The sequence below is a fragment of the Mastigoproctus giganteus genome, chromosome 2 (assembly GCF_048544385.1).
Source record: "Mastigoproctus giganteus isolate SK-2022 chromosome 2, ASM4854438v1, whole genome shotgun sequence".
Lineage (NCBI taxonomy): Eukaryota > Metazoa > Arthropoda > Arachnida > Uropygi > Thelyphonidae > Mastigoproctus > Mastigoproctus giganteus.
The window spans coordinates 86,587,425-86,604,548 of NC_143576.1; the positions used below are offsets into that span (position 1 = coordinate 86,587,425).

At 36.5% G+C, this 17,124-nt stretch overlaps 1 protein-coding gene across 4 annotated transcripts in view; it reads left to right on the forward strand.

Annotated features, from left to right (window-relative positions):
• The window catches only part of LOC150089389 (tyrosine-protein phosphatase non-receptor type 9-like), a 316,237-nt gene that overhangs the window by 259,440 nt on the left and 39,673 nt on the right, over nt 1-17,124 (forward strand). For all 4 annotated transcript variants that reach the window (XM_090389348.1, XM_090389328.1, XM_090389331.1 and 1 more), the window contains one exon: nt 4,062-4,222. In XM_090389348.1, coding sequence (XP_090245474.1) covers nt 4,062-4,222 — 161 coding nt within the window. The remainder of the gene's footprint in view (nt 1-4,061; nt 4,223-17,124) is intronic.

Below are 17,124 nucleotides of genomic sequence, written 5' to 3' on the forward strand. Positions count from 1 at the left end.
TTCCTACTTTTGGCCTGTTCAAAATCGAGTTTGGATTGTTAAATAACTTTTATGTAATTTTATTTTTTATTGGTGCATTAGCAACTAAGGCTATAATGCAACTTTTATGTAATGTTGGGAGCTTTAATGCAAGCAGAAAATGAAGCTGGAGATTTTGATACAAGCCAGTTGCTGTATGTTCTTATCTGTTTTTATCTTGAACAGCCTTAGCACATTTATTGGCAAACCAATAAGTTTATAATTGGATGAAGAATGCAAAAGTTTAGAATTGAATGAAGGATAAAGAATTGCATTCTGAAACGAATAATTTCACTGACACAATCTGATAAAACACTAAGAGAATATTTAAAACAGTAGTCCTACTAAGGAAAGGAAAAAATGGTGCTGAGAATGGCCATGGGAGAGGAACTACACTGGAGAAGAGACAATCCCAGGTTGTGATCTCATGCCCTGAGAGGACTACTAACATTAACTATGTATTAAGACTAGTTGTTAGTGTAGAAAAGATCAAGGGTGTTAGATGTGTGTTAAGCTTGTCTAATGTTCTGTTAGGTTAATGAACGTTAAAATGAAAGGGGAAGAGTATATGGCCCTTAGGCATAATTCGGGTTCAATTCAGTCGATTTCAGTAGATTGAAATTCCCAACGGTTCAATGTGACTGAATTGAACTATGCATATTTACCAACTCTCTGGATTTAAAATGGGGGACTCCATTTTTTTCTGTCCGATCAGTTTTTTGCCATCTTTTTCACAAAAACACAGTAAAATTATGACAACCCTGAAATTTAAAATTTTTAAAACAATTTTGTGAATTTTTGCTTTAAATTTAGAATTTGTGTCTAGTTAAAAAAAATTAGCCTTAGGCTGTGTTGCATAAAATGTGGACCAGGTGAAGCAGATTGGTTCCAGTCAGAAATGAAATCTGTATTTTGTATTTTTATTTTCTTTGTATTGCATCAGGTTTTAGTTATGTTGTGTTTTAATTTATTGGTCTTTCTTGATCATGTAGGGGTATCCATATTTGATTTGATTCCTATCAGCTTATTTCTGAAATATGGCCTTAGGCTATGTTGCGTAAAATGTGGACCAGGTGAAACAGATTGGTTCCAGTCAGAAATGAAATCTGTATAATATTCCAACCATTTGGAATTTGCAATAGCAGGTGCCATTCTGATGAAGTAATTACTATGATTCCCTGAAACTTTTATTTTGTGTTATTTTTTCAGTTTTGGGGTATGCATTAGCATTTGCTTTCAGTTTATGCATGTATGTGGGAGTCCATGCTGCATTCTAGCTTCATTTGTGATCTTTTCAGGATTCAGCGATGTTGTACTTCGCTTAGTAAGTATTGGATCTTGCTGATTAATTTCTCTTTTTGTTTTGTTAAATTAATTCATTCCCTTTCATATGATTTGGATTGCTAATTTAATTTAAAAATCTTGGTTTCAAATAGTGGTAGCACCTCATAAGCATAACCTGTTGCACTTAATATCAAATTTCCACTTGATAAAAAGTGTTTAGTTTGGTCATTAGTTGATTAGAAACCATATTAAAATTATGAAACCACATATGGTTTCATATTTTAATTAATTTATTGTTATTACTTATATTAGAAATATTATTTGTGCTGTTTATCACATTTTAGGCATTAGTTAGAAATTTATAACCACCAGTGGGAAATTTGTATATTTCATTCTTGATGGTTAATAAGTATTGTTGTAATAACTGATTAATGCATTTCATTCTCCAATCCATCTCATAAACTGTATAGCAGGAACCAGAAACCTTTCTATCATATGAACTAATTTTTAATGCTAATTTTTAATGCTAATGCTAAAAATAAACAAGGTCTTGAGATTGGCCTATTATTTTTTTTTACACATATATCTCTATTTTAAATAAAATACACTTGTAGAATTTTTTATAATATGCTAGTTATAGTATTTTTTTATAAAACCATCCATGGGCGGGGGGGGGGGTAAAAATTTGAAGTTAATTTAGAACTTAAATCATTTAAGTACTAAATGAAATATCTGGCATTGTTGTTTTCCAGAAAATTATATTTTATAAGTTTTCTTGTTTCTACTCCGGCACGACCACCAGGTCAGTGGAGTTTACAATAAATCAATCAATACAAATGTTAATCGTATTTAGCAGTCACAGGCTTGAACCCCAGTCCACTCAAAGAGCCTGTGCTACTGCACTCGTGCTCCTGACCACTCGGCTATGTCATTACTGTGTATTGCAATTGAACATTTGCCATCCTCTGCTGTATAGTGTATCGTGGACTAATGTTATTAGTGGAGTCCCTCAGGGTTCAGTATTGGGTCCTTTATTGTTCTCTGTATTTATAAATGATATTGATGATGGTATATCAAGCTTAATGTCCAAGTTTGCAGACGATACGAAGGTTGGCAGGGTTGTCAAGGACACTACTGACACTATGCTGCTGCAACAGGATCTGGAAAGGTTGAGCAGATGGGCTGAGAGGTGGCAAATGAAGTTTAACATTGACAAATGTAAAGTACTACATATGGGAAACAGCAACCCCAGAGCAACGTATCAACCCTGTGGTACTACACTGACAGTGGTAGAGAATGAAAGGGACCTGGGGGTGGTTGTGCAGGCAGATATGAAGTTCTCTGAGCAGTGCAGACGGGCTGCAAGAGTAGCTCATGGTGTATTGTCAATGATATATAGGAATTTTTCTAGCAGGGATAAGGAGGTGATTATTCCCTTGTATAAGGCAATGGTCAGGCCACACCTAAAGTACTGTATACAGGCCTGGAGGCCTCATTTCAAGAAGGATGTAGAGCTGCTGGAACGAGTACAGAGAAGAGCAACAAGATTAGTGAATGGAACAAAGGGGTGCTCTTACGAAGAAAGGCTTAAGTTTTGCGAATTACAGTGTCTGGAGACTAGGCACCAGCGAGGTGATCTGATAGAGGTGTACAAAGCCTTGAATGGTTTGAGCATGCTCAATGCTGATGGGATTCTTCCTCTTGCTCAGAATAATCACCTGAGAGGGCATAAATTCAAATTGAGGAAAGACAGATGTGCGGAAATTTGCCTTTAGCCAGCGGGTGGTTGGTAGGTGGAACAGACTTCCATCCCTTGTCGTGGAAGTTGATAGTCTAAATAAGTTTAAGGCTCAGCTGGACAGGTATTTCGAACGAACAGAGGGGTGAAGTGGAAGTGGTTATTTTTTATTTATTTATTTTACTTTATTTTTTTATTTTGGCTGATGCTGCATAAGCTTGCTTTCTTGCATCAAATGCCTCTACTAATGCTAATGCTAATATGCTAAAAAAAAGGAACTAATCTGCCACAATGATGAAGAATATGAATAACACAAACCAAGAAATACCAGCCACTGATTCACAAATTCAAAATACTCTAGAATTGAATGCAAACATTTGCTAATGAAAAGCAACAATCAGAGGCTAGTTGAGGACAAAAAGAGGCACCAAAAAAATTTTATTCAAAGTAGTTATTTTACAAAGAGAAACTTCATTATAAGTTAGCTCCCTGTTATTTTAAGTCAGTTAATACTGTGCATAGCCCTTCAGTAAGTTACATATATAATGCCAATTATTTCAAATATTTCCTTAAACAATATAACATTTGCACTTTTAAAAGCGCAAATCACTATCATTAAAAAAATATATATTTTGTAAGTTGTGCAATCATTTCACCTCCGTGGTGCCAGTTTTGCCTTCATTCACCTCTTTCATTCTCTGATTATGGTGACATTATTGCATGTCATTAAATACGAGTATTCAAATATTCTGTATCAAAATTAGATCTTCACTTGAAAAGCATATATGAATACAGTGAATTCATTATTATTTTTTTCTTTTTTTTGTGCTCACCATTTCATTCCTACATTTTCCATACTTTTATTAAATTCTTTAATGTTGTATAAAAGTGGTTATAAAATGGAGTGTTAGTAAAGAAATACTGTATAAAGATCTGTTAACTTCAGCTTACTAGATACTAAATAGGAAATTATAATACAGCATTATCTTCTTACATTTAATGTACTTTAATTGCTTTATAGGTTAAAACCTAATCAGCCAAAGAATAGATATACTGATGTCCTATGCTATGATCATACACGTGTGAAAATATCTCATATAGAAGGTGACCTTTGTTCTGATTATCTGAATGCAAATTTTGTTGATGGTTATAAGCAAAAAAATGCTTTTATATCAACTCAAGGTATAGTACATTAATAAAGATCATACTTTATGTTGGAGTTAATGTGACCATTGTAATATCTTTTTATCCTCTCCCTCTTTGTTAACAGTTACTTTTAGCTGGTAGTCACTGACAATATGTGGAATTTTTAAACAAATAGACTATTTTAGATTGTTAATATATACAAATTGAAGATTTTACTGAAATAGATTTAGTAATTATCATTTTTTTTTTTTTTTTTTTTTTTCAGATTAATGTTTCTGTATACATACGAAGTGTACATCATCATGATACATGTGCTCAATAAAGGGAGGGGAAGAAAAATATAAATAAATATATCAAAAATATTAGATTATGACAAAACATTAGTGAGACATTCATTTTAACATGTCTTAATAATGCAACAACTGATACATTAAATCTCTGTCTAAAATTAGAGTTGTGTCTATAACCAGAAATGGGCATCAATAATCCATTGAAACATATCCTAACATGATGCATAGTAGTAGTAGTAGTACTGGCGGCATGTGATGCCGCCACTATTACTACTACCCCCTTAGTCTCCGTGGTTAGTTATACAAGCAAGACATCAATTCCTTGTGGAGAGAGCGAGACTGTTAATTAATGCTGGAGGTATCCCATTCTTGCATAATGGCTGATGTGACCTCAGAGAGGTTTTTGGGAAGATGCTGGCAACTCTCCTGTTGAGAGCATTCCATGCATGCTGTATTGGGTTGAGGTCGGCGTATGTGACTGATCATTTCATTGATACTATATTTTCCTTCTGAAGATGATAGTACAGTAGAAGACCTTTGCTAAGACCACGTGCTGTTAAGGTATATTCATAAATTTTTGGTTATCCTATACAGCATAACTAAAAATTTTCATAATTTCCTACAGCATTGTCCTATTGCCCTTTCCTGCCAGTTTTTATCTCATCTATATGAGTGCATAATGAATAATCAAACTAATGGAACAAACTTATCTACGAGAAAAATATACCTCCAAATATTTTCTAATTCATTTCAAAAATATACATGGTTCCAGTGATCATCACAGTGATTTCTGTTTCCATCTTTAATATCCTAAGCTTTCAACTTATTCTGACAGAGTCTCGATTATGGGTTTCCTCCACCATCACCAACCATCTCACTTATTCTTATTATTTATTCTGATTTCTTCACTTGTGGTACTTGTGCATATCCACTCTGATATTCCTTGTTGGAGACTATTTCTTAATCTGGAATCTGCTCATTTTGATCTTCTTTGGCTCAAAATCTCTTTATTCAATTCTGTAAAATTCATCTGTTTCTCTGTCACTCTTCCAGTTCAACAGGTTACTCAAAATGTTTTGATTTTTTTTGACTTTACACTTTCTTCATCTTGACTTTATAGTAATTTAAGTAATTTTCTTTAGTGATTTTAACATCATTATTTACTCCAGCTGGAAGAAATGCTAAGTCTTTTGTGATTATTAATGACCTTTCACAACTTGCTAATTTACTTACTAGAATATTAGACAATCCTAAGCACAGCCCTAACATTTCTGATCTTTTCATCACCATGACCCCTTCAAAGTACATAGCATAGTGTCAAAGAGGATGAACTGCATGATTTTTTTTTCCTTTACTGAACTGCTGTTTTAAATCTCCTGATCCTAATATTTTCTCAGATTGAGTGACTAATATAATTCTGGTAAAGATGAAATCCTTTCTTCCTCATTCAACCGCAAATTCTCAATCTTCTCAACAGTATAAAAATAGTTAATATAAAAAGACTATATAAAAATCTGTTAACTTCAACATAATAGATAAGCAGGGAATTATAATACAGCATTAATTTTTTACATTCAGTGTACTTTAATAGCTTTATAGGTGGATGGAGATAATCACCTCATTTTCCATACTAGCAAAATTCCTCTATATCATTGTCAATACTCCATGACTTGTTCTGGCAGCCTGTCTGCACTGCTCAGGAAACTTCATATCTGACTGCACAATTCCTCCCAGGTCTTTTTCATTTTCTACCACCTTAAGTGTAATACCACATAGTTGGTACATTACTCTGGGGTTACTTCTACCCATCTGCCCAACTTTTCTAGATCCTGTTGCAGTAGCATACTATCATTACTGTCATTAACAACCCTGCCAACCTTTGTATCATCTGCAAACTTTGACATTAAGCTTGATATACCTTCATCAGTATCATTGATAAATATATAAAACAACAGTGGGCCTAACACTGACAAAACCCTGGAGGACTCCACTAATAATATTAGTACATGAAGAGCAGCATCCATTGATTACCACTCTGTCTTCTCCCACTCAACCACTTTTTATCCATTGTAGCAACTTTCTCTTAATACCATACTGCTCCAATTTGTACAGTAAGTCTTCCATGTGCAACAGTGTCAAAAGCTTTCCTTAATTCCAAGTATATGGTACCAAAATTACTTTTTGCATCCAGTTCCTTTGTAACCACATCATAGTATCCAATCAAATTTGTCAGACAAGACCTTCCCTTAACAAATCCATTCTGTGTCTGAATTATTACTGCAGTCTTGTCTAGATGAATCTGCAATGCATCATTAACCAGTGACTCCATTATTTTCTCTGGAACAGAGGTTAAACTAACTTGTCTGTAATTGCACGTGTCACCCTTAGATCCTCCTTTGTGAATTGGGGATACATTTGCACATCTCCAATCCATGAGGACTTCCCCTGAGTTCAAGGATGCTCTCATAATTATGGCTAAGGATGTGCTTACTTCTTTTGCCACCTCCTTTAATATAACTGGATAGATCTCATCCATCCCAGGTGTCTTTCTTTAACTTCAACAATTTCTCCTCCACTTTGCTCTCAGTTATTAGAAAATCATTAAGCACCTTGTTACACTTTGATAAACTTCTGGCATTCTCCTCCCTTAATAACTCCTCATGTGTGAATGTTGATGAAAAATTTGTTTAATATGAATTTATAGTAGATAGTAGTAGTGGCAAACGATGGAAGAAAGCAAGCTTATATAGCATCCAGTGGAACACACACACACACACACACACACACACACACACACACACACACACACACACACACACACACACACACACACACACACACACACACACTTTATCCATCCATATCCTCCAACAATTTATCTAGTTCTTTAAATTTATTCAGACCATTCACTTATACAAAAACAGATGGAAGCCCATTCCAACATTCAACCACTCACTGTCAAAGAAAGGAAAACTTCCACACATCTATCCTGCCACCATCCTCTCTTTGAATTTATGCTCTCTTCATGTGTGTAGTCTCAGCAAAAGGAAAATGCCATTAATGTTTAGCTTACTCAATCCGTTCAAAGCTTTCAACACTTCAGTCAGATCTCCCTGCAGGTGCGTAGTCTCTAGGTAAGAGCACCCTTTTATTCCCTTCACCGATCAGGTTGTCCTTCTCTGCCCCTATTCCAGATCTACATCCTTCCTAAAGTGCTGCCTCACATGGCCTTGTACAAGAGGCTAATCACCTCCTGATCTCTATTAGCAATGTTTCTGTATATTATTGACAAAACCCCATGAACTGGCCTGGCAGGATGTGTGTATGTTGCTCAGAGAAATTCATATCTCACTGCATAATTACTCTGCCTTTTTCAGTTTCCACTACCTGGAGTGTGGTACCACACGATTGATATGTTACTCTGGGATTACTGCTTCCCATATGCAGTACTTTACATTTTTCAGTGTTAAATTTCAACTGCCATTTCTCAGCGGCGTCTCCGTAGCCAGGTGGGAAGGAGCAGCAGTGCGTAGCACACGCTTCTTGATTAGACTGGAGTTCGAGCCCATGACCACCAAATACGGAGGATGCGGAAAGGTCAGGGAATGACCACCGCATATCTCGGAGCAATATGGTGTTAGTTGCTAATGCTCCTAAAAAAATTAAAAAAAAAAAAAAAATAAAAAATAAAGCCATTTCTCAGCCCATCAACCTAATTTTTCTTGACCTTGTTGTTCTGGCATGCCGTCGTTGATGTTGTTAACCACCCTGCCAACCTTTGTGTCATCTGGAGACTTAGAGATATTAAGCCCGTCATCAATATCATTAATAACCATTCCGTTTGAGCGTGTCGAACGGAACGGTTCCGTTTGACATGCTCCTGAGCCACTTCTGTTTCCGATGTGCATGTGGGGAATGCCGACCATGTGCCTGGTGAATCACTTGTTTGAGTGCCATGGGTCTGCTACTTAAGGATGTGTCACTGCAGTAATAGTACACTGTTGAAGAAGGAGACAGCAGTCTCCGAAAGCTTAGGTATTTTAGCAAATTTTAACGATTTTAGTATTGTTTTTAATTGTTTTATCATAATTTATTTTAATTTATTGTATTAGTTTAGTCTCCCAATATTGTATCATAGTATTTTATTGTATTTTATTTTTGTATTTTATTTTATTTTATAGTAAAATTTTTATTCGCTTGGCTGGTGTTTGAGTGTAATTATTGCAGTATGGAATTTCCAAGCCCCATAGGCCTGTTTGAAGATATTGCTTCTTTAACCAGTGACTCCATTATTTTCCCTGGAATGGACATTAAACTAACAGATCTGTAATTATTCATGTCACCTTTTGATCCCAACTTTATAAAGTGGGGGAACATTTGCACGTCTCCAGTCTATGGGGACTATTACTGAATCCAAGGATGCTCTCATAATTATGGTTAAGAGTTTGTTTACCTCCTTTGCTGCTTCCCTTAATATAATTGGATAGATTCCATCCACCACCTTTTTTATGTTCACCTTCAAAAATGTCTCTTCCACTTTGCTTTCTGTTATCATAAAGTCATTTAGCTACCCTTAAGAGTTTGATAAACATCTGGCATCTCCTCCCATAAAGAATTCCTGATGTGTGAATGTAGATGCAAAATATCTATTCAGTTTTCAGCAACTTGAGCAGGATCATAAACAGTTAACCCAGTAACATCAAGTGGTCCAATATGATTAATTTCTTTCCTTCTAGTGTTAATATAAGCATAGAAGTCTTTGCTGCTTTTCTTTGCATTCTTTGCCAGAGACTTCTCATAATCTGCCTTAACTTTCCTAACCTCCTTTGTGACTTGGTTACAGACTAATTTATATGCATGCCATGCACTTTTCTTCTCTGCCACATGTCTCAATAGTTCATCTGACATCCATTAAGTCTAAGCTTTGAATGGTATGGCAATGGTCAGGCCATGCCTTGAGTATTGCATACAGGTCTGGAGGCCTCATTTTAGGAAGGATGTAGATTTGCTTGAGCGTGTACAGAGAAGGGCAACAAGATTGGCGAGGGGAATGAACCAAGAGAGGCTTAAGTTCTGCAAATTGCAGTGCCTGGAGACTAGGCACCTGCACGGTGATCTGATTGAGGTGTATAAGGCCTTGAATGGGTTGAGCATGCTGAATTCTGATGGGATCCTTCCACTTGTTCAGATTACGAACCTAAGGGGGCATAAATTCAAATTAAGAAAAGACATATAGAATAGATATGTGGAAATTTGCGTTTAGCCAGTGGATGGTTAATTGCTGGAACAAACTTCTATCTATCGTGGAAGTTGATACCTTAAATAAATTTAAGGGGGAACTGGACAGGCATTTGGAGGGAATGGTGTGATTTTTTTTTTTTTTTTTTTGGCTGATGCTGCATAAGCTCATACACTTGCTTTCTTGCATCACATGCCACTACTACTACTACTTTATGCTTCCCATTTAGAATTTGCTGTTAGTATCATCAGTTAGTCCTGCTGCATAAAATTTTAAAGGTGCCTGAGACCGTAATTACGTCTTTAATTTAATTCCACATTAGTACATTCTGATCACTGCTGATAACCAGTTCAAGGGTATTGCTTCCTCATGTTTCCCCTCTAACGTACTGCTGTTGTAGAAAACAGTCATCCAAGAAATCTATGAAAGTTTTGTTAGTGTGTGTGACCAACCCACAAATTCCAGTCAACATCTGGAAAGTTAAAATCCCCATTATAAGCCATTCTGATTTACTGGCTCAATCTATTTCTCTGTATAGCTATTTGGTATGCTGATCACAGTCCTACTCTCAATTTTTGTGTTCCCAGTGCTTATATTACACTAGACTAAATCAACATTGCACTGGTCACCCATGTCGACTGGATGAACTGCCTTAGATTTAATGCTTCTTAACTAAGAGCATAATCCACCCTCTGTCCTTCCTGTGTACATTGTACTCCCCCTATTCAAATTCTCCTTTATCCATACAATGTGTGCATTTCATGATTTAATCAGTACTTCAAATTTTTTTTTTTTTTTTTTTCAGTTCTCCTAGCATTAGTGTAAATGCACGTGTTCTTACTCTTAGTACATGCACGTGTTCTTACTCTGTGTATTTACTTCTTCCATGATGAGCAACTGCAAGGCATGAAATCATTGACACCTTGCTTTCCAAGCTGCTGGATTCTTGTATGCTTCCAACTACAAGAATCACTTTCACCTCTGCCTGCAGCTCTAGTTAATCTATTAGTCTGTGTATAGTTTTCCAACCCACCTATTACTGGCATTAGCAAATATTCTTGTACTCTTCTATTTAAGTGTATCCCATCCCTGTAGAAACAATCTCTCCTGTTAACAAGCACAGACGATGCTGAGAAAATTTCTATCCCATGAACCTTGCACATTCTCTCCAGTACCGAACTGATCAACAATACTCTTAACATATATTCCCTCTTATCATGTCTGGATGAAATTGCAGACACTTTCAAATTCAGTCCTAACTTGCAACTTTTTCCCAACGTTGCCTGTATTTGTTAAATAAATCCTCAGATCTCCTTCTCTTAATATTGTGCCAACATGTACAACGATATCACCTTTTGTGCCCTTAAAAGATGGTGTCTGCTCTACAGCATCATCTACTTTTGCCCTCCTGGCAGACATACCCTAGTCGTATTCCACCTATCCTTCTTGTACACCATATTACTTGTTTCCCCTGACAGTAGAGTTACCAACATTAATTACCTCCTATGGGACCAGCACATTCTGCCTTGGAGATTTCCGCTAGTAAACTGGTTAATTTTAAGTACAAGGGACCAAAATATGTCCTTTTCAATTTAAACAGGTTCAAGTATCCATAACAGTTCAGAACATATTGTCATTATTTAGTGAAGAGAAAATTTTAGTCAGATATTCTTAATAACACTGCAGAACTTTTGTGATTCTCATTTAAAATATTCATTTTTAAGTTTCACTGTGGCAGACATTTGTGAATTGACGGTTAAGGTGTTAATCTGACCAATGTGAAAAAGATAACAATTGTGCTCTAGAGAAATTCAGATAGCAAACAAACTGAATGAATATTTTGCATTTACATTCACACATGAGGAATTATGAGGAGGAGGATGAAGGTATATCAGGCTTAAAGTTAAACATAAGAAAAGCACCTGGGGTGGATGGGATTTATCCAGTTATTTTAAAGGAGGCGGCAGAGCAACTAAGCAAGCCCTTAGCCATAATTATTAGAGCATCCTTGGATTCAGGGGAGGTCCCCACAGACTGGAGATGTGCAAATGTATCCCCAATTCACAAAGTGGAATCGAAGGGTGACACGAATAATTACAGACCAGTTAGTTTAACTTCTGTTCCGGGTAAAATAATGGAGTCACTGGTTAAAGATGCATTGCAGGATCATCTAGACAAGACTGCAGCAATAATTCAGACACAGCATGGGTTTGTTAAGGGAAAGTCTTGTCTGACAAATTTGATAGGATATTATGATGTGGTTACAAAGGAACTGGATGCAAAAAATAATTTCGATATCATATATTTGGATTTCAGGAAAGCTTTTGACACTGTTGCACATGGAAGGCTATTGTACAAATTGGAGCAGAATGGTATTAAGGGTAAGTTGCTACAATAGATAAAAGGATGGTTGAGTGGGAGAAGACAGAGGGTGGTATTCAATGGGTGCTGCTCTTCGTGGACTAATGTTATTAGGGGAGTCCCACAGGGTTCAGTGTTGGGTCCTCTGTTGTTTTGTATATTTATCAATGATATTGATGAAGGTATATCAGGCTTAGTGGTGGTTTACAGATGATACAAAGGTTGGCAGGGTTGTTAATGACAGTAATGGCAGTGTGCTACTGCAACAGGATCTAGATAATTTGGGCAGATGGGCTAAGAAGTGGCAACTGAAGTTTAACCTTGACAAATGCAAAGTACTGCATATGGGTAGAAGTAACCCCAGTGAAACATACCAACTGTGTGGTACTACACTTAAGGTGGTAGAAAATGAAAAAGACCTGGGAGTAATTGTGCAGTCAGATATGAAGTTTTCTCAGCAATGCAGACAGGCTGCCAGGCCAGGTCATGGGGTTTTGTCAATGATATATAGGAATTTTGTTAGCAGGGAAAAGGAGGTGATTATCCCTCTCTATAAGGCAATGGTCAGGCCACGCCTTGAGTACTGCGTATGGGTCTGGAGGCCTCATTTTAGGAAGGATGTAGATTTACTTGAGCGTGTACAGAGAAGGGCAACAAGATTGGTGAGGGGAATGAAGGGATCTTCTTACCAAGAGAGGCATAAGTTCTGCAAATTGCAGTGGCTGTAGACTAGGCACCTGTGCGGTGATCTGATTGAGGTATATAAGGCCTTGAATGGGTTGAGCACGCTGAATTCTGATGGGATCCTTCCACTTGTTCAGATTACGAACCTAAGGGGGCATAAATTCAAATTAAGAAAAGACAGATGTAGAATAGATGTGCGGAAATTTGCCTTTAGCCAGTGGGTGGTTAATTGCTGGAACAAACTTCCATCTGTCGTTGTGGAACTTGACAGGTTAAATAAACTTAAGGAGGAACTGGACAGGCATTTGGAGGGAATGGTGTGATTTTTTTTTTTATTTTATTTTATTTATTTATTTTTTTTTTTATTTTTATTATTATTATTTTATTTATTTATTTTTTTTTTTTGGCTGATGCTGCATAAACCCATACCGTTGCTTTCTTGCATCACATGCCACTATTACTACTACTACTACAAAATTTGTGTCAAATTTTGGATTGCTAAATTTCCTTTTTGTTCCTTTTTGATAAACTTTACAATTTAATGTACAGGCAGTTCTCGCTTTACGAGTTCCCGGGTTTACGAGTTTTTTTCCCCCAGGTATAAAGTATCAACAAAATCGAAAATATGAAGATTAATTGCAAAAAATGAATGTTAAACATTCATAAATACCACATTCCAAACCATGTGCATAGCTATACAATACAGTGTGCCCCCTTTATGATGTTAATCAGTTCCAGAGACACCATTGTATTGTTAAAATATCGTAATGGGAACCTAATAACACATTGTGTTTTGGTAATTTGTTTCAAGATCTCGGATGTTGAAATTTTCGCTGTATAACTAAGCTGTTTATCTCTCTACAATGTTATTTTTAAGGTCAGGAGCGTGACCTTAAGGTCATATAAAAGGTCATGAGCGAGGTTTGTAAATTGTATTAGTTACCAATTCAAACCATTAAAATGCACTACACTTTCATCGTTATCATATGTTCTCATTATAAGAATCACTTTTGAATGCCTTTGTGACATTTTTCTAAAGAACATTTCTGGAGGTCACGACCATAAAACAATAAGAGCAATTGGCACTCTCCGGTTTATTGGGCTTTTCTGTTACTGCAAGCAATTATAAACAGTAGTAAATTCGATGTTATTGCATTTGCGAAAATACCAATAGCTGTAATTGTGTGGTTTTTTACGTTATTTATGGTGAAATGTGTTTCCCCTTTACTGAAATCTTCAATCGTATAAAAAACATAAATAAATTTTCAGAATCTTCTCTTCGCTCCTTTTTTTTTTAAGCTTCGTAAACTTGTTACTCCCCGCAAATCATGTTAATTGCAATTTGTGTGTGTGCCGTTAAAAAAATGCTTATGCATGCAATCGTGAAATTTATAATTAAAAGAGAAGATTACCTTGGAAACAAACACTTCTTGAAACATTTCTGAAGAAGATGACTCCTTGTGCAACAAACCTAGTGCCAAACCAATAATGAGTGATCAACGAGTGTGCGAGTGTGCATTTAGTCAATGATAATGAAGAATAAACATTCTTTAACATTTGTAAGTCGTAAATAATTTCTCTATTATTATAATTTGCTTGATTTTACAGGCTACATTTTCATTTCTTTCGATAAATCAGTCATTGTTTAAACATAAACTAATTAGCTAACTAATTTCATTGTTGAGAATGTAACCCCTATTTTTAACCTTATGTGTATGGGCAATAAATTCCCGCTTTACGAGCACGTGCTAGAAATGAATTAACTTGTAAAGTCGAGAACTACCTGTATATGTATTAAAAAAGGCACTGTATTGGTGTGTTTCATTGTTTTTTTTTTTTTTTTTTTTTTTTTGAATAATTGTGATTGCTTTTCAGAGAGAGAAGAGTATCCATATCATTATTTGCTGTTTAATATTACACTGTGACTGACTCAACATCAGTTTAGAGCAGTTGAAAACATGTTTAGATACAGTTGCAGAATTTTATCTTGACTGTGTGGAATTAAATCTCTCTTTTTGTGGGATAAATAAGTTACTGTTAAGTTAATACAGACTTATTTATCACATAAAAACAAAAAATTTTTTTTCATGCAGATTACCACAGAAGCTGCATGAAAGACAAATGTTACTTGCAACTGTCAGAAAAAGAAGTGGGGCTTGGCAGACCTAGTCTGCCAAGCCCCACCTCCTTTTCTGACAGTCTCAATTATTAGGTTCCTCAAGCACTACTCGTGTCAGTTTCCTTAATTATTTGCTCTACAATTTCTTTCACTTGAAAGGTGATACTTGGACATATGTCCACTCTGATGTTCCTTCTCAGAGATTTCCTAATTTGTAATCTGCTCTTTTTGTTCTCCTCTAGCTTAAAAATACTCTATCCCATTTTATCAAAATCATCTTTTGCCTCTCTTTTTCTCCAGCCTGCACTAATCACTTGTGTCTTTTTTGACGCACACCTGCATGCATGCATGTGTTTGTGTTTTTCACACACACAACACAATAAAAAGTTATAAATAAGACACACACACAACACAATAAAAAGTTATAAATAAGACACACACACACACACACACACACCTGGAGACAGTGGCATGATTGTGAATACAAGCTCCCATGACTGACGGAGTTGACGCCTCCGTAGCCAGGTGGGCAGGAGCAGCAGTGAGTAGCACACGCTTCTTGATTAGTCCGGGGTTCCGGCCCATGACCACCAAATACGGAGGATGTGGAAAGGTCAAGGAATGACCACCGCATATCCCCAGAGCAATATGGCCTCAGTTGCTAATGCTCCTAAAAACCAAATAACTAACTGATGGAGTTAACATACATACAGCACGGATTGATAATAGGATGCTACACAAACAGTCAGCCTGTAGGTGACATTTCAGCGGCACTGAAGTCCCATAAATTGATGACTGATGATTTGATCTGCAAATGGAAGCAGACTAGTGCTGAAACTATCACAAAACAAGCCAGAAAACTTCAGAAGCTGAGATTTTCCAGGTCAGAATGTATGCATTATTTAGGTTGAGATTTAGAGGAACCCTCGGTTTGTTTCCAAGTGGCTGTGGATATTTATTGTTTACTTCTACATTGCCCCTTTTTTTGGGGAGTAAGGTTGTCCAGTGTCCATTTCCTCTTTGGTAAATAGTTCTAGAATTTGATTTATCTTAAACATCCATGCTGTCTGATGTTATATGGTTTATATTAGGACAACAGGAACCAATATCTAACTGAGGAACAGCAGCTGATTTTATGGTTATCAGTGTATTTAGTGTTTTCCTTAGTTTACTGGAGCTTGGTTTACTGGTACCGTAATCAATATTGACCTTGCCTACTGAGCTAGAGATTTGCCAGGTGGAATGGTTACATCTGTTTGAGTGACAATTGATATCCTTTTCATGGCTGTGTGAGCATAAGTTTGCTTGTCTATGATTGGGGCTTGGAGGGATTTTTTGGCTTCTTGATAAACTTATCAATTATGCTCAATTTTACATTGTGCTTAATTTTCTCATTTCCAATTGGGACACTCTGGAATAGACAGGATGTTCTTGTCTGCAGTTCAGACATTTAGGTGTTGTGACTGTGCACAACAGATGCACATATGGTGCAGGTAGCTGCTCCCCTGCAGACTGCTTGCAAATGCCTTGCTTCTGGCACTTGTAGCAATGTAAGGAGTGTGGAATATAGGCTTTAACATGATAGTTTGGATAGTCTGCCTTGATCATTTTTGGTAGTGTAGGATTATCAAAGATCAGAATTATGGTCTATGTGGGAACTAACGTACCTTCTTGTTGTGTCCTGATTCATATCCCATTAATCACTTCCTGATCTGGCAGTTCTTGCTTTAGTTCTTCATCTGAAAGAGTTTTCCAATAGGTTGGTCTTGTGTTGAATGAATAATGAGCAAAGCTGGATCGTGGATTCTGTCTGTCAGTCTTTTGACATTTTGCTGAGACAGAACCAGGCTTGCAACCTGTTATGTTCTGGTTTGTTAACCCAGTGGATTTCTGTAAATTCACATCTCTTTGCTCCATTTCACCTTAAAAGGCATAGCTTTTACCCTCCAGGCCTCCACCGCGTGGAAGCAGAATCAGTGCCAACTTGTGACCAAGCGGTAGTGGGTTAGTATAGGAAAGTATATAAGTATAGGAAAAAGAAAAGGAAGTTACTTTCCTTCCTGATATAGTAAAGTACTTCCTTTCTGTGGGCTGTATAATGCTATAAATGAGGAAACAATCTAGCTTTTCAAGAAAGAGCGCAAATTTACTAGCAAAGTCACTTGATCACGAAATCATTTGCTGCCTGGGGCTCCCTTGTAGGGTAAAACTTAGTCCCAAACAATGCCAATGTGGGATCTGGCAT